Source organism: Gorilla gorilla, chromosome 1 (genome assembly GCF_029281585.2).
Source record: "Gorilla gorilla gorilla isolate KB3781 chromosome 1, NHGRI_mGorGor1-v2.1_pri, whole genome shotgun sequence".
Taxonomy (NCBI): Eukaryota; Metazoa; Chordata; class Mammalia; order Primates; family Hominidae; genus Gorilla; species Gorilla gorilla.
In genome coordinates this window covers 199,769,854-199,793,591 of record NC_073224.2, presented here as the reverse complement: position 1 = coordinate 199,793,591, position 23,738 = coordinate 199,769,854, and the positions used below count along the sequence as shown (strand labels likewise).

The following is a 23,738-nucleotide window of genomic DNA, read 5'->3' as shown; positions in this document are numbered from 1 at the left end:
ATAAAGGAACAGGATAGGAGCTTTTGGCCATTTCTTGGAGACATTATTTATCAATCTAAGCCTACATTCATATAATAATGTATACATTTACATGTGTGCAGTGAGGAATAGCATTGATGGAGAGAGAAAATGAGAGGCCTAGTATTGAGGAAGAGTAGTCACCTAGTAGGACAATAGTTTGGAGATGCCAAGATGGGTATAATCAGTCCCCTTACCTTGAGGTTGATGGCCATGAAGGCTCTTGAGCCTTACGTCTTTCATATATTTCAAGAAGTTTTTAATGCATTAGCTTCTCTTCTTGCGCTGCCTTCTTTTTAGCGATATCTAAATAGAAACTACATGACAAGTAGTTATCATAGCAAAAGCTAGCTTTGTAATGCACATGACAAAAACATAGTATAAATGTGACCCGTGAAGCAGTGAAAACTTTGGGTGCTGTCATTTACTGTGGTACCATCTTGTCTCTTACTGTGTACTGTGACCTCTAGTGGTTTCTGTTTCTTCCATGGATCATACTCTTCTGAATAGTGTTGACAAAAACTTACTGCAAGACTGCAAAGACTAAAACGTGTTTTATTTTCATTCAGATCTAGATACTTGTCACCTTTCCCAGTGACCTTCCTTGACTGTCTTATCTAAAATAGCACTTCCCCATTGCCTTTCACCTCTTTAAGTACTGCTTTATTTTTCTTCAAATCACTACTAATCTTGTATGTCCATCTCCCCAACTGGGATGTAAGTGCCATGAAGGTGTTGGCTTTTATTTACCTAGTGCCTAGTCTCTAAAACTTAATGGGTACTCACTAAATGCTTGTTGATCTTTATCTCCTCCCTTTCCTGTATCTCCCACTTGAATTTTTGAGAGTAATAAGCAAGTCTTAACTGTCTTTATCAAGAAATAGGGACATTTGGCTGGCTGTGATGGCTCATGCCTGTAATCCCAGCCAGCACTTTGGGAGACCAAGAAGAGAGGATCCCCTGAGCCCAGGAGTTCAAGACCAGCCTGGGCAACTCTCTACAAAAAAAAAAAATTAAAATTAGCCAGGTGTGGTAATGCATACCTGTGATCCCAGCTACTCAGGAGGCTGAGGCAGGAGGATCACTTGCGCTCAGGAGGTTGAGGCTGCAGTAAGCCATATTTGTGCCACTGTACTCCAGCTTGGGCAACAGAGTGAGACCTTGTCTCAATAAATAAATAAATAGATAGAAAGATACTTTTTGTTTGTTTGTTTGTTTTTGAGACAGAGTCTTTCTCTGTTGCCCAGGCTGGAGTGCAGTGGTAAGATCTCAGCCCACTGCAACCTCCGCCTCCTGGGTTCAAGCGATTCTCGTGCCTCAGCCTCTAGAGTGGCTGGGACTACAGGTGTGTGCCACCACGCCCAGCTAATTTTTATATTTTTAGTAGAGATGGGGTTTCACCATGTTGGCCAGGCTGGTCTCGAACTTCTGGCCTCAAGTGATCTGCCCACGGCCTCCCAAAGTGCTGGGATTACAGGCGTGAGCCATTGCACCCGGCCAAGAAAGAAAGAGACATTTTTTTGTCAACCAGTTTATCCTGCTTCCCAGCAGGGATCACACCTTATTGTTCTTTGTATCTTGATCACCTAAGAGTAGAACCTCATTTTTATTACATAATAAAATGTTTCATATAAAATGCATTAAATTTTATATAAATAATATGTTTTGGCCGTGCACGGTGGCTCTCCCCTGTAGTACCAGCACTTTGGAGGCCAAGGTGGGTGGATCACCTGAGGTCAGGAGTTCGAGACCAGCCTGGCCAACATGGTGAAACTCCATCTCTACTAAAAATACAAAAAATTAGCCGGGATGGCAGGCACCTGTAACCCTAGCTACTCAGGAGGCTGAGGCAGGACAATCACTTGAACCTGGGAGGCAGAGGTTGCAGTCGGCAGAAATCATGCCATTGCACTCCATCCTGGGCAACAAGAGCAAAACTCCGTCTCAAAAAAAATAATATGTTTTAACATAAATATTTATATAATAAAACTCATTGCTGTCACAAGGCCAATATACAATCCATTATATGAAAAATTTGAGGGACTGAATAATTTATTGAGGATCTTTTTGCGTGCCAAGCCCTCAGGTGGGTAGTGTGATTTTTCATTTTACAGACAGAAAACTGAGGTCCAGAGAAGTTAAGTAACTTTCCCAGGATCACACAGCTGGCAAGTGGTGGTGAGTTCTTTAGACTGTAGAGCCTATGTTCTTTTTTCTTATATCAGAATTTCCTAAACTGTGTTTCACTCCATATGATATATTTATTAATAAGTGCTTCTTGAAATAAGGGTTCTATGTTCATATAAGTTGGGATAAGCTTTTTTTTTTTTTTTTTTTTTTTTGAGATGAAGTTTCACTTTTATTGCCCAGGCTGGAGTGCAGTGACGTGATCTCGGCTCACTGCAACCTCCGCCTCCCGGGTTCAAGTGATTCTCCTGCCTCAGCCTCCCAAGTAGCTGGGATTACAGGTGCTCACCACCACACCCGGCTATTTGTATTTTTAGTAGAGATGGGGTTTCATCATGTTGGCCAGGCTGGTCTCGAACTTCTGACCTCAGGTGATCCACCCACCTCACCCTCCCAAAGTGCTGGGATTACAGGCGTGAGCCACCGCATGCGGCCATGGGATAAACATTTTAAATGTTAAAATACGTTGTGAATTTCCAAGAGAGACATTACGTATTGTGCAGCATTTGCCAAACTTACCAGGTCTAGAACATTTTGCCATATTCTAAAGCCTTTATCAGCTCAAGAGTCACATTGCTTTTTTTTTTCACTACAATAAAGCAAAGTGCAGAGGTGAAGAGGTGATTGCCTTGTCTTTCTGCCTGCCACTAGTTTTAATTATTTAGTTTTAGCCTAAAACATAATTCTGAGCTTTTTTTTGTTTTTTGTTTTTGAGACAGGGTCTTGCTGTGTTGCTCAGGCTGGAGTGCGGTGGTGCAATCACAGCTCACTGTATCCTTGTTAGCCTCAACCTCCCAGGCTTAGGCAGCTGTCCCAACCCAGCCTCTCTAGTAGCTGGGACCACAGGCGCGTGCCACCACACCCTGCTAATTTTTGTATTTTGTAGAGACAGGGTTTCGCCACGTTGTCCAAGCTGGTTTCAAACTGCTGAGCTCAAGTGAGCCTCCCAAAGTGCTGGGATTACAGGTGTGTGCCAACTTGCCCAGCCTCCTTTCGTTCTTTAGGCATGTTTCCTTCAGTTCTTTGAATATACAGTTGGTTCTCGCTATTTGCAGATACTGTATTTGTGCATTAGCCTACTTGCTAAAATTTATTTGTAAAACCAGCTGACTCTGACTGAGCTTTTTATAAAAAAATTTCACCTCCAAAGGTTTTGCAGGGATTAAATTATGTGTATTTGTTACATATGAAAAATATTTTAGTGTATTATAATTTGGGGAAAGTTGAGAATGAGTTATATTTCAGACGTATCTTGAGTCAAGATTTATTCTTATAGGTTTACCTATATTGCTGCAATATAGGTAGGCCGGGATTACTAATGTATTTGTTTATTTCTCCCCACTTTTGTGCTAAGTCTGATTACTGTCTTTTTGAGTGCTATTGTTGTTATTATTAGTAGTAGTATTATTTGGATCTAGCAGCTTATGGTGCCGACATTTGATTTGATAGTGTTTTTTTTTTTTTTGTTTGTTTGTTTGTTTTAATTTAGAGACAGGATCGTACTCCCTTGCTCAGGCTAGAATGCAGTGGTACAATCTTAGCTTACAGTAACCTCAAACTCTTAGGCTCAAGTGATCCTCCCACCCCAGCCTCTCAAATATCTAGGACTACAGGTGCATGCCACAGTGCCCAGCTAATTGAAAAATAATTTTTGTAGAGACAGGGTCTCACTGTATTGCCCAGGCTGGTCTTCAACTTGAGGCCTTAAGTGATCCTCCCACCTCAGCCTCCCAAGGCACTGGGATTAGAGGCATGAGCCACCACTCCCAGCCTGATTTCTCAGTATTCTTACTCCCAAGGAAATAACCTGAATGTGTCATGTTAGCCAGCACAGTTTCTTATTAATGTGGACATTTGTTATAAGAATTGTTATTGTATGTGATAAAATGTATATCCTTGCTTGGGAATTGCATTTTTATGATACATAATTTTATAAAAAGGCGTATTTTTGTGATTCTGTTGTCTTTGCTTTTTTCAGGTATATGTTTAAAATATATAAGGTATCCTAAAGTAATAAAGCAGATGTAAATATTTTAGTTTTTGTGACTCAAAACTAGTGGATGCTCATTATAGAAACTTAAAACAAGATTTACAAATAGATGAATTAGATAGTGAAAGTACCATATAAACTCACTTTTAATAGCTTGGTGTATTTATCAGATTTTTGGAAAAATACATATAGAGTGTGTGTTTATATAAATATTACAATTTCTAATTGTGCAAACAACTCATGCATACATTCTAATTGTTAAAAATTAGAACAGTATAAAAGGGGAGAATAAGAAGTAAAAGCTCCTGTCATATACACTCTTATGTGTTCCAGTACTACCTTTTCCTAGGTAGACCATTGTTAACAGTTTAGGAATGCATATCTATAGAATTTTTCTGTATGATGTGTACATATATATGTACTATTTTTAGAAAAGGTTTCAAGCTTACATACTAAAACCTGCTTATTATTGTAGACATCTTTTCACGTAGAATATGTGTAGACTTACTGTATTTAAGAAATAAATGCATGGTATTCCATCAGAAATTGCATTGATTTTAAATTCTACAGGTAGCAACACCTTCAACACTCTTAACTAAAAAAAAATTTTTTTTAAACTATAAAAGCACTTCTTGTGGCAAAAAATACAGTACAGAGGGTTTAAGGAAAAGTAAAAGCCTCTTTCCTTCTGCCCTCAATCTTTCCAGTCACTTCCCAGAGGAAATTACTGTTAACAGTCTTGTGTGTCCTTAAAAACACAAGTACTCACCCTTTTGCAATTTACTTTTTAATTTGATATGTTGACCCTTTATGAGTACATTTGGAGCATGCACCATAATTTAAACATTTGTGTTATTTTGTTATTATAAACAGTGTCCCATGAACTTCCTTAAATATTAAGTGCTGGTTATTTCTATCTATAATATAAATTCCTGGAATTGAAATTGTAGGATTAGGCCGGGTGTGGCGGCTCACACCTGTAATCCCAGCACTTTGGGAGGCTGAGGCGGGTGGATCACCTGAGGTCAGGAGTTCGAGACCAGCCTGGCCAACATTGTGAAACTCTGTCTCTACTAAAAATACAAAAATTAGCAGGTAGTCCCAGCTACTCTGGAGGCTGAGGCAAGAGAATTGGTTGAACCCAGGAGGCAGAGGTTACAGTGAGCTGAGATTGCGTCACTGCACTCTATCCTGGGCAACAGAGTGAGATGCCGACTCAAAAACAAAAATGACTGTATTAAAGAGGATGTTTAAGTTTTGATGGATACTTGCCTGTACTCTATCCTGGGCAACAGAGCGAGACACTGACTCAAAAAAAGAAATTACTGGATTGAGAGAATGTTTAAGTTTTGATGGATACTTGCCCACAAAGAGTTGAATATGTACTTCCGCCAATAGTGTTTGGGAGTCCCCGTTTTACTAAATCCTTGCCAATGCTTGTATTATTAAACTTATTAATATTTGACAATCTGATAGGAAAGAATTATCAGATTGTTACACTAATTTGCATTTTAGTAACATTCAGTTTTGTTTTTTTGTTTTTTTGTTTTTTTTGAGGCAGAGTTTTGCTCTTATTGCCCAGGCTGGAGTGCAATGGTGCGATCTTGGCTCCCCGCAATATCTGCCTCCCGGGTTCAAGCAATTCTCCTGCCTCAGCCTCTTGAGTAGCTGGGATTACAGGCATGCGCCACCACGCCCGGATAATTTTATATTTTTAGTAGAGATAGGGTTTCTTCATGTTGGTCAGGCTGATCTTGAACTCCTGACCTCAGGTGATCCTCCCGCCTCGGCCTCCCAAAGCTCTGGGATTACAGGTATGAGCCACCACGCCTGGCCTACATTCAGGTATTTTTATATGTATCAGACATTTACATTTTTTTTTGTGAGGTTTACCTTTTTCGTATATTATGACTATTTTAAAATGTTGTTAAAAGTCATTAAAACTAGATTTTGTCCAATCATTATGATCATGTGATTTTTTTTTTTTTTTTTTTTTAAGACAGAGCCTTGCTCTGTTGCTTAGGCTGTAGTGCAGTGTTACAATCTCAGCTCACTGCAACCTCTGCTTCCTGGATTCAGGTGATTTTCATGCCTCAGCTTCCTGAGTAGCTGGGATTACAGGTGTGTGCCATCACACCCAGCTAATTTTTTGTATTTTTAGTAGAGACGGGGTTTCGCCATGTTGGCCAGGCTGGTCTCAAACTTCTGGCCTCAAGTGATCCGCCCACCTTGGCCTTCCGAAGTGCTGGGATTATAGCCGTGAGCCACCGTGCCAGGCTGATCATGTACAATCTTGAGATTTTAGGTCTCTTTGAAGTTCTCATGAAGCAGAACATGTCCAAAGAATTATAATTAGAGCTATAGCCTAACCTGAAGCCATTGGAATGTGTGATACACTTTTGTGATTGATGGTGGCTCTGTGAGAGGTTTGTCAGTGTAGTCATTTATTGATCATTTATTGATCTCTTATAATCAATTCTTCTAAACTCTGGAAGACTAAGTCATAGCTGAGTAACTTGAAAGACTGTAGTGCTTTCCATTAGCTAACTTTAAAAAATGTTGTGACCTGGCCGGGCACGATGGCTCACGCCTGTAATCCCAGCACTTTGGGAGGCTGAGGCGGGTGGATCATGAGGTCAGGAGTTTAAGACCAGCCTGGCCAAGATGGTAAAACCCTGTCTCTACTAAAAGTACAAAAATTAGCCAGGCACAGTGGCAGGCGCCTGTAATCCCAGCTACTCGGGAGGCTGAGGCAGGAGAATCGCTTGAACCCTGGTGACAGAGGTGGCAGTGAGCCAAGATTGCACCACTGCACTCCAACGTGGGTGACAGAGTGAGACTCTGTCTCAAAAAAAAAAAAAAAGTGACCTTTATATGTTTTCAAATAGAGTGCCACCAAATGGGTGTATGACCTTGGGGCAAGTCAGCTTGTTATTTGGGTGCCTCATATTGCTCCCTAAATGAGATGCTCTTTAAGGTTTGATTCTGCTCCAAAATTATATAACTCTATTGAAAAATGTTTGCTATATAAGATTTATTTTCTAAGTCATCTCCAAATATTTGTCTTGTATATTCTTATCAAAATAAATTAATCTTTTAAAAGTATGTTTTATTTGTACCATACCTATATATTGTATAAAACAGACACAGAAATACATAAAAGGGGTGAGATTTTTAAAGACTCATTTGAATATAAGTATTAATATTATATTCCTTCTCCCTGATGGATTATTATTTGCCCCTGTAGAATAAATGCCCATGCCAGTGGAAACTACTGATTAGAACTGAAAGTATTTGCGTTAGTTATGCTCACTCTCTTTATTTGGTTTTTTCTTCATAGTGAAATATTGATTTCAGTCTTTAAAGGACATTGTCAATGAAAATGTTAAATCAAGGGGCCAAGCACAGTGGCTCACACCTGTAATCCCAGTGCTTTGGGAGGCCAAGGCGGGAGGATCTCTTGAAGCCAGGAGTTCAAGACCAAGACTGGGCAACGTAGTGAGACCCTGTCTCTACAAAAACTTTTTAAAAGTTAGTTGGGCATTGTGGTGTCCTAGCTATTTGGGAGGCTGAGGCAGGAAATCCCTTAAGCTGAAGAGTTTGAGGTTACAGTGAGCTGTGTTTGTGCCACTGCATTCTAGCCTGAGCAGGAGAACCAAGACTCTGTTCTGTTATGGTGGGGCGGGGGGGGGGGGGAGTTAAATCTAGACCAGACGTTCCCATAAGGTTCTAACAGTAAATGTGCATAAAACATTACATTTGGATCAATCTTGTGTTTTATTGTCACGTGAAATGGAGAACATATATGTATATTTGAACTTAACAAGATTTCACTTAAAATTCTCATTCTGGCCAGGCACGGTGGCTCACGTCTGTAATCCCAGCACTTTGGGAGGCCTAGGCAGGCGGATCATGAGGTCAGGAGTTCGAGACCAGCCTGGCCAGTATGGTGAAACCCTGTCTCTACCAAAAATACAAAAATTAGCTGGGCGTGGTGGCAGGTGCCTGTAATCCCGGCTACTTGGGAGACTGAGGCAGGAGAATTGCTTGAACCCTGGAGGCGGAGGTTGCAGTGAGCTGAGATCGAGCCATTGCACTCCAGCCTGGGCGACAGAGCGAGACTCTGACTCAAAAAAATAATAATAATTCTCATTCTATTCGGGAGGCTGAGGCAGGAGAATCTCTTGAACCCGGGAAGTGGAGGTTGCAGTGAGCAGAATTGTGCCACTGCACTCCAGCCTGGGTGACAGAACAAGACTCCATCTCAAAAAAAAAAAAAAAAGTACAATTTCGTGCGTTTTGGCATATCTTAATATCCATGAAACCATCAAGATTATGATTATATCCGTCATCCCTAGAAGTTTCTTCCTACTGCTTTGTATTCCCTTTCTTACCCTCCTCTTGTATACCTACCCTCCCATCCCAACTTAACTACTGATTTGCTGTCTCTATAAATTAGATTGCATTTTTAAGAATTTTATGTAAATACTATACTCATATAGTCTCTCTTTTTTGGTGTCTCTCTGTATAATTATTGAAATTCATTCATCTTGTATATATCAGTAGTTTATTTTATTGATGAGTATTCATTATATGGATATATCATGATTTATTTACCTGTTGATAGACATTTGAATTGTTTCCAGTTTTTGACTACTACAAATCAAGCTGTTACGAACATTTTGTGTGGAAGTCTTTGTATGGACAGATGCTTTTTCTTTTCTTTTGGGTAAATACCTAGGTGGAATGGCTGGGTCAGATGACAGGTTTTCCAGAGTAGTTGTATTTTACATTCACATCAGCGCTGTATGAGAGTTCTAGTTTTCTATCTCCTCACTAACACTTGGTGTGGCCAGTGTTTTTCATTTTAGCCACTCTAAAATTGCTGTTAGTTCATTGTGATTCTAATTTGCATTTCCCTAATGGCTTCTTAAAATTTTGAGATAGGGTCTTACTCTGTCACCCAGGCTGCAGTGGTGTGATCTTGGCTCACTGCAGCCTCTGCCTCCCAGGCTCAGGTGATTCTCCCACGACAGCCTCCCAAATAGCTGGGACCACAGGCTTGTGTCACCACACCTGGCTAATTTTTTTGTATTTTTTTGTAATGGCGGGATTTTGCCACATTGCCCAGATTGGTCTCAAACTTTTGGTCTCAAACGATCCTCCCGCCTTGGCCTTCCAAAATGCTGGGGTTACAGGCGTGAGCCAGTGTGCCTGGCCCTAATGACTTATGTCACGTGTCTTTTCATATGTTTGTTTGCCATCCTTATATCTTCTTTGACGAAGTGTCCAAATCTTTGCCATTGAAAAATAATTGTTTTCTTATTGTTGAATTTTGAGAGGTGTTGTGTTTGTGTTTCTGATAGATGCTTTGCAAAGATTTTCTCCCTAGGTTGTGCCTTCTCTCTTTTTATTATTCTCTTAACAGTATATTTCTTTCTTTTTTATTTCTTTCTTTTTTTAATTAATTAATTTTTTTTTTGAGACCGAGTCTCACTTTGTCGTCCAGGCAGGAGTGCAGTGGCGCGACCTTGACTCACTGCAGCCTCCGCCTTACAGGTTCAAGCGATTCTCCTGCCTCAGACTCCTGAGTAGCTGGGAACAGGCGCCCACCACCACACCCAGCTAATTTCTGTATTTTTAGATGAGACAGGGTTTCGCCATGTTGGCCAGGCTGGTCTTGAACTTCCGACCTCAAGTGATCTGCCCGTGCTGGGATTATCAGCGTGAGCCACCACAGCCGGCCTTAACAGTGTATTTCTTTCTTTCTTTCTTTCTTTTTTTTTTTGGAGACGGAGTCTTGCTCTGTCACCCAGGCTGGAGTGCAGTGGTGTGATCTCAGCTCACTGCAAGCTCCGCCTCCCGGGGTCACACCATTCTCCTGCCTCAGCTTCCCAAGTAGCTGGGACTACAGGCGCCCGCCACCATGCCTGGCTAATTTTTTTTTTGTATTTTTAGTAGAGACGGGGTTTCACGGTGTTAGCCAGGATGGGGTCTATCTCCTGACCTCGTGATCTGCCCGCCCCCACCTCCCAAAGTGCTGGGATTACAGGCGTGAGCCACTGCACCGGCCAACAGTGTATTTCTAAGAACGTAAATTCTTAATATTGATAAATTGTGTTTTTCCCATTATATCTAAGAAATCTGTCTAATCCGAGACCACAGAGATGTTCTGCTCTTTTCTTCTGGAGATTGTATAGTTTTAGGTTTTACATTTAAGTCTATAATTCATTTGGAGTTAATTTTTATATACGGCGTGAGGGATGGATGGAAAGTTCTTTAGATATAGATATAGGTATATCTAAAGAACTTAAAAAAAATCACTCGTGCTTGCTTCAGCAGCACATACATTAAAATTGGAACAATACGGAGAAGATTAGCCTGGCCCCTGTGCAAAGATGAGCTGCAAATTTTTGACGTGTTCTGTATTTTTCAGGGAGTCTCAGGCCAAGGATGTCGTCGAAGAGTACTTCAAATGCAGTAAATGAACAGATAAATCTTTGGCTCACAAAAAAATAAAAATAAAAACATATATATATAGATAGGTATATAGATATATCTATAGATATATATGAGTGTTATATAAGTATATCTATAGCTGTGTATATGAGTGATTTTTTTTTAAAGTTGCAGCACCATTTGTTGAAAACCTATCCTTTCTCCACTGACTTGCCTTTGCACCTTATTGAAAATTAGCCATACATGTGTGTCTCATTCTGGATTCTATTCTGTTTCATTGATCTGTTTGTCTACTCTGATGCCAATACCACACTCTTATGTTGCATTTTCAAACAAAATATAATATACTATAAAAGCTATTATAGCACATAGAGACAGGAAATAGAATAGTGGTTGCCAAGGGCTAGAAGGAGGGGAGAATGGGGAGTTGTTTTTTAATGAGTTCGGAGTTTCAGCTTTGTAAGATGACAGGAGTTCAGGGGGTAGACGTTCGAGTGGCAGCACAACAATGTAACAATGTGAATACTTAATACCACAGAAATATATACTTAAAAATTGTTCAGATGGTAAATTTTATATGTATTTTACCACCATTTTGAAAAAATAGTTTGAACCCAAAGCTGTCTTTGGTGGGTTTTTTTTGTTTTTTTGTTTTGTTGTTTTTTTTTTTTGGAGAGATGGGATCTTGCTATGGTCTTTTTTGTTTTGTGTTTTTTTTTTCCCAGAGATGAGGGCTTGGTATAGTTAGCCCAGGCTGGTCTCAAACTCCTGAGCTCAAGCAGTCCTCCCGCCTTGGCCTCCCAAAGTGCTGGGATTACAGGCATGAGCCACTGGTATCCAGCCTTATCACCATTTTTTATTTTTATTTTTTGAGATGGAGCCTCGCTGTGTCACCCAGGCTGGAGAGCATTGGTGCGATCTCAGCTCACTGCAGCCTCCACATCCTGGGTTCAAGTGATTCTCCTGCCTCAGCTTCCCCAGTAGTTGGGACTACAGGCCTGTGCCACCACACCCGGCTAATTTTTGTATTTTTAATAGAGACAGCGTTTCGCCGTGTTGGCCAGGCTGGTCTGGAACTTCCGGTCTCAGGTGATCCACCTGCCCGGGCCTCCCAAACTGCTGGGATTACAGGCATGAGCCACCACACCCAGCCTTTACCACCGTATTTAAGAAAGCTATTTTGTAGGATGCTGGTACAAAATGGGTAGTCAATTTCAGTTGACTGACTTCAGAAAATGAGACCCAGAGAGGTTATCTGGTAATTGATGGGGCAGAGATTTGAAACTGTAGCCAGAATGCCTGTTATTTCCCTCTGTTGTTACACAACTACCTCAGAATTGTAATACTTTTACCCAGCATGATAAAGTTTGAACTTTACAATCTCCAGATTTAAGAAGTATTGTAAGTCAGTCCTTTTAGTAATAATGGCTCGCTAATGCAGAAATGGAGGATGGTTTGAATTTATCCTCCCTGTCCCCAGCCCTCGTCGTCTTCCTTTTGCATGATCATCCACTTCAGTTTCTTGAAAATTTCTAATCCAAAATCTCTAGACTTAAAGTTAACTTTTTTTTTTTTTGGTACTTTTATTGTGGTAAAGTATACATAACATAGAATTTGCCATCTTAACCATTTTTGAGAGTACAGCTTAGTGGCATTAAGTACATTCACATTGTTGTGCAACCATTACCTCCATCCATCCATCCATCTCCAGAACTTTGTCATCTTCCGAAAGTGAAACTATGTACCCATTAAATACTAACTCCCCATTCCCTTTTTTCTTCACCTTCTGGCAACCATCATTCTACTATCTGTCTCTATGAATTTGACTATTCTTAGGTACCTCATATAAGTGAAATTGTACAGTATTTGTCTTGTTGTGACTGCCATATTTCACTTAATATAGTGTCCTCAAGATATATCATGTTGTATCATGTCAGAATTTTCTTCCCCTTTAAGACTGAATAATACTCCATTTTATGGATATATCACTTTTGTTCATCTGTTCATGAACACTTGGATTTCTTCCTCCTTTTGGCTATTGTAAATAATGCTGCTGTGAACACACGTGTACAAATGCCTCTTCAAGATCTGCTGTCACTTCTTTGGGATGTGTACACTGAAATGAAATTGTTGGATCATATGGTATTTCTGTTTAATTTTTGGAGGAACCACCATACCATTTTCCAAACCACTGCAGCATTTTACATTTCTACCAGCAATGCACAGGGGTTCCTATTTCTCCACACCCTTGCTAACACTTTTTCTGTTCTTTACTTTTCTTTTCTTTTTTTTGAGACAGCGCTTTGTCACCCAGGCTGGAGTGCAGTCGCATGATCTTGACTCATTGTAACCTCTGCCTCCCGGAATCAAGTGATTCTCCTGCCTCAGCCTCCTGAGTGGCTGGGATTATAGGCGCCCGCCACCACGCATAGCTAATTTTTGTATTTTTTTCAGTAGAGACAGGGTTTCACCACGTTGGCCAGGCTGGTCTCGAACTCCTGACCACAAGTGATCAACCTGCCTTGGCTTCCCAACATGCTGAGATTACAGATGTGAGCCACTTGGTCTGACCTCTTTTATTTTACATAATAGTCATCCTAATGGGTGCGAAGTCGTATCTCATTGTGGTTTTGATTTGGATTTCCCTAATTAGTGGTATTTCATATCTTTTCATGTGCTTATTGGCCATTTGTATGTCTTCCTTGGAGAAATGTCTTTTCAAGTCTTCTGCCCAATTTTTAATTGGCTTGTTTGTTTTGTGTTGTTGAGTTTTAGGAGGTCTTTATGTGTTTAGATATTAATCCATCAACAGATACAAGATTTGCTGTATTTTCTCCCATTTTATGGGTTTCCTTTTTACTCTCTTGATAGTGTCCTTTGATGCACAGAAGTTTTTAATTTTGATGAGGTCCAGTTTATATATTTTTGTGTTGCTTGTGCTTTTGGTATCATAGCAAAAAATAGTTGCCAAATCCAATGTAATGAAGCTATTTATCTATGTTTTCTCCTGAAGTTTTATCATTTTAGTTCATATGTTTAGATCTTTGATCCATTTCAAGTTGGTTTATGTTATGGTGTAAGGTAAGGTCCAGCTTCCGTCTATTGTATGTGAATATTTGGTTTTCCTAACATTGTTGAATGAAAAGGCTGTCTTTGGCCAGCTGCAGTGGCTCATGCCTGTAATCCCAGCACTTTGGGAGGCCAAGGTGGATGGATTACTTGAGGTCAGGAGTTTGAGACCAGCCTGGCCAATATGGCGAAACCCCATCTCTACTAAAAATACAAAAATTAGCCAGGTGTGGTGGCTCATGCCTGTAGTCCCAGGTACTTGGGAGAATGAGACAGGAGAATCGCTTGAACCTGGGAGGTGGAGGTTGCATTGAGCTGAGATGGCACCACCGCACTCCAGCCTGGGCAGCAGAGCGAGACTCCATCTCAAAAGGAAAAGAAAAGAGAAGAAAATACTGTCTTTTTCCCTTTGAATGGTCTTGGCACCCTAGGTGAAAATCATTTTCATTTGACCACATATACAAGGATTTATTTCTTGGCTTTCTGTTAGATTCCATTGGTCTGTGTGTCTTTTATGGATAACTCTGTAGTAATTAGGTGTTTAGATTATTAAAGGAATATATGAAAAATTTTCTTGAACTGCAACAGTGATGAAAAGAATGTAAATTGAATAAACAAAGTATTGTATTTCTTCTATTAAGCTGATCCTCACAAGTTATATTAAAATTATAAAATCTAATAATTGTTACAGCTTCTCAGTCTGTCACCCTGTAACACCAATAATAGGAATGTACATTGGAACAAATTTTCCAGAGCAGAATTTGACACTGTGTAAAGCCTTAAAAATTATGCACCCAGCAATTCCATTTATAGGACATTATTATAAGAAAATTGTCATGGATACATGGGAAAAGTTAGATAAGGGGTGCTCATTTTAGTGTTAGAGGGGTGTTCATCTTAATATTTTATATATAATACTGCAAAGTTAGAAGACAGTATGTCCATAAATAAATAATAGGGTAATAAATTGTATCCACACAAAGTTGTGCAGCCATAAAAACACTGACATTGAAGAAAACTTTACAATAAATGGAAAGACGTTATAGCATGATTCTATTAAAATGTTCGGTTTAGGCATTTAAAAAAACCCTCAAGCGGCCGGCATGGTGGCTCATGCCTGTAATTCCAGCACTTTGGGAGCCCGAGGTGAGCAGATCACGAGGTCAAGAGATCGAGACCATCCTGGCCAACATGGTGAAACCCCGTCTCTACTAAAAATACAAAAAATTAGCCAGGCATTGTGGTGGGCGCCTGTAATCCCAGCTACTTAGGAGGCTGAGGCAGGAGAGTCTCTTGAACCTGGGAGGGGGAGGTTGCAGTGAACGCAGATTGTGCCACTGCACTCCAGCCTGGTGACAGAGGGAGACTCCGTCTCTAAAAAAAAAAGAAAAGAAAAGTAAAGGAAAACCCCTCAAGCTTAATGTATTGCCTGTTAATAGTGGTCTATTTCTGGGTGGTGGTATTATGGGTTATTAAATTTTTATTTTTGCATATGTATGTAACAATGTTATGTTACTTTTATGACAAGACAGTAAAAGGCATTTTTGAAAATTGAAAATGAAATAAAACTAGAAAGCATAGTTAAATCCTGTGGCAGAATCGGTATCTAAAAATAATCTTAGTAGGCTGAGATTGATGGACTGAATCCAGTGAAATTGAATCAGGATGGATGAAAAAAGTATAGATAGATAGATAGATAGAGTAATAAGTTAGTCATATCACTGGCTTTAAGAAAACCACCTATAACCAATATAGAAAATGAGGCAGGGGGCATAGTGGCAGCATATGTTAAAGACTTAGGGGGTTTAATTTACTCTAGCCACTTAACTTTCTGGTTGTAAGCAGCCAGCTGTTCTCTCCCCATTTCATTTCATCTCACTCTCAGCTTAGTCTCTTGATGGGAAACCTCCATCAAGAGGTGCTTCCTCATACTGACATTTAAGTCTCTTCAGCATTTACTCTGATCTGTTCTAGTCATCTAGTTGTCTATTCATCTTTTCTGACTTTTTTCATGTTCTTTCTTTGGAGTCCTCCTGTTCCCCTCACTTTTGCTCGTACTTCAGAGATCCATCTCAAGTGCTGCCCTCTCCTGGAAGTCTACCTCTTGTAGTGCAGTCACATTTTACTGAAATGTATAATTCTGGGAATTTCACATGCTGAGAAATTTAAATCAAAGTTTCTTGCTTTATGTGCAAAATTTGAAATAATCCAAACCCCTCTCTATTAGAAAACACGTAACTTCCTATTGCCATAGAACATACAGCTTTAAAAAGAAACACTAGCTATCTTTTGTCAGTTTTTTGTGACCCACCAGCATTCTGAAGTACAGGATATCTGTCAGTGCCATTGCTTGAAAACATTCCCCAGAAGCATTCACTTTAGAATGGAAGTTAGATGTTGTAAACTCGGGAAGAAGGCCAAATGATGACCATGACACAACTTGCTACAAAATATTAAAGCTGATGCTGGGGGTGAGGGGGCAGAATTTAAAAGCACACTTAAAATAGTTGAATTGTGAAAAGGCATAAAGAAAGTGTGGTGATTAAGTGTGGGCTGAGGAGCCAGATGGCTCTAGTTCAAATCCTGAATCTAACACCTATTGGATGACTTTGCCCAAATAATTCAGTCTCTCATGTTTCCTCATTTAAAAAAAAAAATTCCCAAAAGACAACTTGACAGTGGCTCCTCATTTTTGAAATGGGCTGATAATAACTCCTAGCTCATGGAGTTGTGCATATTAAATAAGTTTAGTGGCCGTAAAGCTCTTAGGAAGTGCCTAACCCATACTATGTGCTCAGTAAATATAATTATTTCATTAGGAAAGTTAATCCTGAACTATTTGAAATTTAAATTGGAATGTATTCTTTAAACATTAAATGTGACCATCCTGAAAGAAATTCTCCTTTCTTGATAGTTTCAAAGAATAGTCAGAATGCTGCCAAGCTCCTTGAAACCATGTAGTGAGAAATGCAGAGAGAATTGAGGGTGAGGGGAGATTTGTTTTGCTTTGAAAATGTAATCATGCTTATTAAAGAAAATTTGAGAAGTTTAGAAAAGTATAAAGATGACAAAAATTGCTCATATTCCTGCTACCTCAGTGCAAACCATGTAAGCATTTTAGTTAATTTCTTCTAGTCATTTTCCCCTTGGACATTAATTTTTTCAATGTACAGACGTACGTGATTATAACACATATACAGAACTAGAGGTTATTTAGCCTAGAGAAGTGAACCAATGTAGCAGTCTAGATGAGGGATATTGGGGGCCTGGTTTGGGTGAATGGCTACAGAGATAAAGCATAGGGACAGGAGACAAAGATATTTCTGAGATAGAATCAACAAACTTTGGTGTGGTGGTTTCAAAGATAGTTTTTTAGCTCTGGCTCCTGAAAGGAGGCAGATGGAACATAGGAGGAAGAGCATATTTGCTGGGGAAGATGTTTGGTTTTGGACATGCTGAGTTTGAGATTTGAATAGGACATCCAGATGGAAATATGTAATAGGCAGTTGAGGTATATAGCAAGGACTTGAGAGAGTAATTTGAGGGTAATCTGCTTGGGATGTGAATGAGAGCACCGAATAGTCAAATATGGTGCCTAAGTGAGCTAATTTTTTACTTATATATCTGACCCCTTAGTATATATCATAGCCTTTCAAGGGCAGGAATAGAGTCTCCATCCTTACTTCCCAGCACAGTACAAAATAGTAGGTATTTGTGGAATGAGTTTACTGGAACAAAAGAGAGAGGTCATTAATTTGGTCACTGTAGAATGAACTTTAGGAGGTCATCTTTATCATTTATTGCCGCTTTTCTCTTCAGTTGTGATTTCAGTTCCTAAAGAAAAATAAGAGACCGTGGCTGGGTACAGTGGCTCACACCTGTAATCCCAGCACTTTGAGAGGCCAAGGTGGGAGGACCACTTGAGGCCCAGGAATTTGAGACCAGACTGGGCAGCAAAGAGACCCTGTCCCTACAAAAAAAAAGTTTTTTTTAATTGGCTGGGCATGGTGATGCCCTTCTCCAGTCCTAGCTACTCAGGAGGCTGAGGTGGGTGGGAGAGAGGATCACTTGAGCCTAGGAGTTTGAGGTTACAGTGAGCTGTGATTGTACCACTGAACTCTAGCCGGGTTCAAGCAATTCTCCAGCCTCAGCCTCCCAAGTAGCTGGGACTAGAGGCATGTGCCACCACGCCCAGCTACTTTCTGTATTTTTAGTAGAGACAGGGTTTCACCATGTTGGCCAGGCTGGTCTGAACTCCTGACCTCAAGTGATACACCTGCCTCGGCCTCCCAAAGTGCTGGGATTACAGGCGTGAGCCACCTTGCCTAGTCCAGTTTTTTAAATGCAAGATTAGGTTGAAAGGATTACAGCCATCCTGTTATTTGGATGGCTGTAATCCTTTCAACCTAATCTTGCATTTAAAAAAAAAAAAAAAAAAGCCGGGCGCAGTGGCTCCCAGCACTTTGGGAGGCCGAGGCAGGCAGGTCACGAGGTCAGGAGCTCGAGACCATCCTGGCTAACATGGTGAAACCCCGTCTCTACTAAAAATACAAAAAAAAAAAAAAAAAAAAATTAGCCGGGCATGGTGGCGGGTGCCTGTAGTCCCAGCTACTTGGGAGGCTGAGGCAGGAGAATGGCGTGAACCTGGGAGGTGGAGCTTGCAGTGAGCCAAGATCGTGCCACTGCACTCCAGCCTGGGCCGACAGAGTGAGGCTGTCTCAAAAAAAAAAAAAAAAAAAAAAAAGCAAAAAAACCCCCAAAAAACCACAAAGGCTGGATGTGAGGTGGCTTTTGCCTGTAATCCCAGCACTTTGGGAGGCCAAGGCAGGCGGATCACTTGAGGTCAAGAGTTCGAGACCAACCTGGCCAAAATGGTGAAACCCCATCTCTACTAAAAACAGGAAAATTAACCGAACCTGGTGGCGCACAGTTGTAATCCCAGCTACTCGGGAGCCTGAGGTGGAAGGATCCACTTGAATCTGGGAGGTGAAGGTTGCAGTGAGCCGAGATTGCACCACTGCACCCCAACCTGGGTGACAGAGTGAGACTTGATAAAAAAAAAAAAAAAGAAAGAAAGAAAGAAAATGCCTGGGTAGCCACAGTGGTTCATGCCTGTAGTCCCAGCTACTTGGGAGGCTGAAGTGGGAGGATCACCAGCAGTGATAGAATGAGACTCTGTCTCAATTTAAAAAAAAAAAAAAGGTGATAATGAAGAGGATTGATTATTCCAGCCATTCTTCACATACCCAGAGTATGCTTATAGTGGGTATAAGAGATCTCACTACTTAATTTGAACCAACACATGAGGAGGTAAAGATTTAGGAATATAAAAAGTATAAATTAGTATAGAGCAAACTGGAAGTTCCTCAAGAGTATTGAATCTTTGAAATTGTGTAACTTACAGAAGTCCTGGTGGAATGTCTGTCAGAAGCTATTAGATTGGTGGCAAGAGCGTTCTAAGTGGACAGGTGGATTGTGGAAAGACTAACCCCATCTGTATGCACTCTGTCCTTCTCTTTGCATACTTTAGTTAGCAGTTGGTTAATTTGCATGTGTGGTTTCAGCCATTATGTTGTATTGACTCATTCTGAAAGCTCTGTGAGGATAGGCCACATGTCTGCCCGCCCCCACCGCATCTAGCACTTTATGTGTGATAATCTATTGAAAAATATTTGTCAAATGAATAAAATGGTGAATGTATTCAGCAGACATTTAGTGAGACTTGAGAATGTCCTGTGGGGGTGGAAGTGGGTAGAGGAGTGGTAGGCCTATAAGGATTGATGAGACATAATGTCTGACTTTAAGGAACATAAATCTGGCACTAAATGTAAATTTTTGAAACTCCTTAATTCTTAGATTAGCCAGTGCAGACAGTAAGTAACTTACTGACCTAAACCAGAATTTTTTTTGTAACATAGATTTTAATAAATTTCTTTGTTTTTTTTTTTGTTTTTTGTTTTTTTTTTTTTTGAGACAGTCTCGCTGTGTCCCAGGCTGGAGTGCAGTGGCGCAATCTTGGCTCACTGCAACCTCCGCCTCCCAGGTTCAAGCGATTTTCCTGCCTCAGCCTCCTGAGCAGCTGGGACTACAAGCGTGTGCCACCACACCCATCTAATTTTTGTATTTTTAGAGACCGGGTTTCACCCATGTTGGCCAGGATGGTCTCGATCTCTTGACTTTGTGATCCGTCCGCCTCAGCCTCCCAAAGTGCTGGAATTACAGGCGTGAGCCACAGCACCTGGCTGATTTTAATAAATTAGGTGAAATCTTAGTTATATAACAGACACCCATTCTGCATTCTTTCTCTACTAATTCAGCTGGGAAGCAGGATTGCTTAGGGGTCAGTTTTATAATGTTACTCAGTTTTTTTATTTTATTAAAATTAGGGATTTGATTAAGTGGTGACATGATGCTCTTCTGAAATTACAGAAGGGCATTTATCTAAAGTGACTGTGACCAAGTAGCAAGATACTTAATTGAGTAGGTCGGTATACTAAAAATAGCTCAACTGACTGTAATGATTCAGGTATGCAAAGATCAGATAATGCAATATATTAGTTAAGGGAACTTTTACTGTATATGGTATAATGGTCTATGGTATATTTCCTTGTAAGTTGTTTCTCTCTCTCTTTTTTTTTTAAATGTTAAAGTAATCGAGATGATGCTAACAGTCAGTTACCAGAACTCATACGGGGACCATTTATGTGGAAACTAAAGCTGCAGAAAATCCAGCAGAATCCTGCGCTACTTTTGTAGTTGTTTAGGCAGAAAAATCAAAGACAGGAAGTTAGGAATGTTTGAAGACATTATTATTCTAGGGTAATGAATTCAGATAAGATGTATTTCACTCATGTTAAAGCTATCCTCTGAAAATAAGACTTGCCTATAGAAGTATCCCCAACCAAAAGCCTATTAGGAACTCCCTAGCCCAGTCAGACAGAATGTGTATTCCAGGGAGAAGGCTGTATCCTGCTTATGTTAGACTGTACTACATACTTCACGTCTTAACTAGATATACCAATTAAGAATAGGCAAAACCTAATCAGTTGTCAGAAGGAAGATATATATGAACAAGAGAGAAAACAACTCCATGGAACTCAGAAGGAGAGTCCCCAAACATGAATTTGGCAGTGATTTTTCAACACTGTCCAGGGAGAACATAAGCCAGCTTTCCACCATCATTTGGACAAATTCTTAGTGATAGGACACACATAATTTATCAGGCTTTATTGTGGTTTCATTTTCTTTTGGTTTAGATTCAATACTCACCAGATAACTTCTCAGATGCCACAGTGTGAGGAATAGGGTACCCTGTGTGGTAAGAGGACTATTCCCCCCATTGTAACCAAATAAACTGGCATTTGGCCTATATGGTAATTTTCTTCATAAACTTTATAAAAAATAAATATATATTTTGTTGAGGATACAGGGCTAGTGAAAAATAAAAATATCAATATAACATTAACCTTTTACAAATTAGTTAGCATAAATTAACCCTTGGAAGCCTAATCAATTCCATGTGTCCAGAAAAAAAAAAAAGGATTTTATGGCGCTGTAGAACTGAGAGTCATACTCAGGAATAATTCATCTCTTGTTGTAGAAGGCAGGGATCATAGTCTTATTCTTATGTACCCAGCGCTTGGCACATGGTTGAAAACTCATTATTGAATTATAGAGATGGCAACTCCAGACCTATAGTGAGAACAACTAGACATTTTATGGCTCTACTCTTAGAATTATTCTGACATCAAAAGAGTAGTTCTGCCATTTCTTTAACTCAGCAGAAATCATTCATTAAGTGATGAAAATAGAATCTTCTAAACAAACCAGAGCCTTAAAAGGCAAATAAAAGGTATATGCATCTGTTAGAAAAAAAATGGGAGAGCTATGTGGTGTGTTTGAGGACAAAGACAATCTGTTTCATTATTTTTATTTGTAAATAATTTTTAATTTTATTTTGTAGACCTTATTGCAATATGCAAGCAACAAGAATGCATCAGAACATATTGTGTATCTTCTGGAGGTATATCGACTTGCCATCCAAAGCTTTGCCAGTGCACGTCCATACTTAACTACTGAATGTGAAGATGTCCTCTTAGTGCTTGGCAGATTAGTACTGTAAGTTTGAGAACTTAAATCACTCTTAAAATTGAGTACCATTGGTCGTATTGTTTGCCTGGTTTCTCTTTACAGTGGCATCACATTTATTCTTCAGAGCACCATTGGAGTCATACCATTGAATGAAATTTCCTTCCTACTCACGTTCCCAGGAGATATAGTCCAAGTGAAGCTCCAGCCAAGCAACATCATCTTTAACTTGCCTCTAGAGTCCCTTTTCCTATTCAGGCTTGGAATCTGAGAATGATATATTTCTATCCCTTAGGTATAGATTGATTTAAATGACAGAATACCTGGAAACTGGTAGTTCTTGAAGAACATCTTGGCAAAAACAACATGAAATTCTGCAATTTGATTATATTTGAACTAAGAATAATTTTATTAGCAAAAAATATCAGGGTACAGTATAAGATTACCATCCTAAGAAAGAGATCATGATTTAGCGCGGGCATGGTGGCGCACGCCTGTAATCCCAGCACTTTGGGAGGAGGCTGAGGCACGAGAATGGCTTGAACCTGGGAGGCAGAGGTTGCAGTGAGCCAGGATGGCGCCACTGCACTCCAGCCTGGATGGTGGAGTGAGACGGTCTCAAAAAAAAAAAAAAAACGTGATTTAGCTGTTGTTTTAATATTTAGCTGCATAGTAGCAGACAAAATTACACCTTTATTGTAATTTTCATCTGCAAATTGAAAAGATACCACAGCCAATCAGTTTTAGCTGGGCATCACCTTGTTCAACTTACAGATTGTTTAGTGAGATGACTTCTAGTCTAGATGGTTTATTTTATTTTTTTTCTAGCCTCACCTGTTTTCCTTCCTATTTTCCAGTGGCCCTTTATGGAAGACCAGCATTCCTGGTTTTATGATCATATTTTTCCTTCTACCAAGTCCTAGTTTCTGTTTTACCTATTGTAATCCCTAAGGGGTAAAGGATTATTCTGTAGGGTTTTAGAGAGATGTTGATTCATTGGTATTTTGAGTTGCTCATTATTCAAGTTGTAGTGCATTTCTTTTTTCAAAAAAATCTTCCTGTTATTTCTTTTCTGTGTCTTCTGGATAATAGTCAGAAAAAGGAAACTCTTTTGCTTGGTTTTTTTTTTTACAGGTAAAGAAACGACTTTGCCAGTCTTCCTGCTTCCTCTGCAAGTGACAGAAACCTATAGATAACAGTTACATATATTTATCATTTATCATTTTATCAGCTGAATTGACAGTAGTATGAGCTCCCATTTTTGTCTACTGGAATTAGAATTGTCCCATATGGGTGCCTCTTCACACCCAAATAAACAAAATAAAACTGCTTGGAATGTGATTTCTAAAGAGCTTATTATATTCTTACCAAATGTACTAAAGCAACAATGTAAATATAAAGCCTTGTGGTCTTTCTTTTTTTCCTCCTTTTTAAATTGAACTGTCAATATAACAACTCTGAAGCAAATTTTGAAGAGTAAAAACATTTAAAATAGTCTAAACAAATGTAAAATAGATTTTTAGTATTGCTGTCATACTCTACTTAATTATTACTATAACCACCTTTATATACTTACTCATTTTTATTGTAGGAGTTGTTTTGAATTACTGCTTTCAGTGTCTGAAAGTGAACTGCCGTGTGAAGTCTGGCTACCATTCCTTCAGTCTCTACAGGTGAGTTGATTTTAACTCAGAAAAGTTTTCTGTATCCAAGACACCTAATTAATTACTCCCAGCAAACTAAAATTGGAAACTTAGAACAAAAACAAGTTTATTATATATTGATATTAGGTCATGAAATGATAAAAAGGCCCTTCACATGAAGGGGATGTATTAAAAATGGGTTTTTTTAAGTTGGTTTTGTTTGCCTCTACATAGTTAGAAATCAACAAAAAAGTTTCATTATCCAAACATAAAGTTTAGACAGC

General features: G+C 39.6%; 1 protein-coding gene and 1 non-coding gene across 2 annotated transcripts in view; both read left to right on the top strand.

Annotated features, from left to right (window-relative positions):
- RLF (RLF zinc finger) overlaps nucleotides 1-23,738 on the top strand; it is a 79,313-nt gene that overhangs the window by 5,685 nt on the left and 49,890 nt on the right. Inside the window, exons 2-3 of the mRNA XM_004025531.4 lie at nucleotides 21,687-21,841; nucleotides 23,403-23,484. Coding sequence (XP_004025580.3) covers nucleotides 21,687-21,841; nucleotides 23,403-23,484 — 237 coding nt within the window. The remainder of the gene's footprint in view (nucleotides 1-21,686; nucleotides 21,842-23,402; nucleotides 23,485-23,738) is intronic.
- On the top strand, nucleotides 10,522-10,628 carry LOC115932162 (U6 spliceosomal RNA). Its single transcript, XR_004068484.1, has one exon. It is a non-coding gene; the product is annotated as a U6 spliceosomal RNA (small nuclear RNA).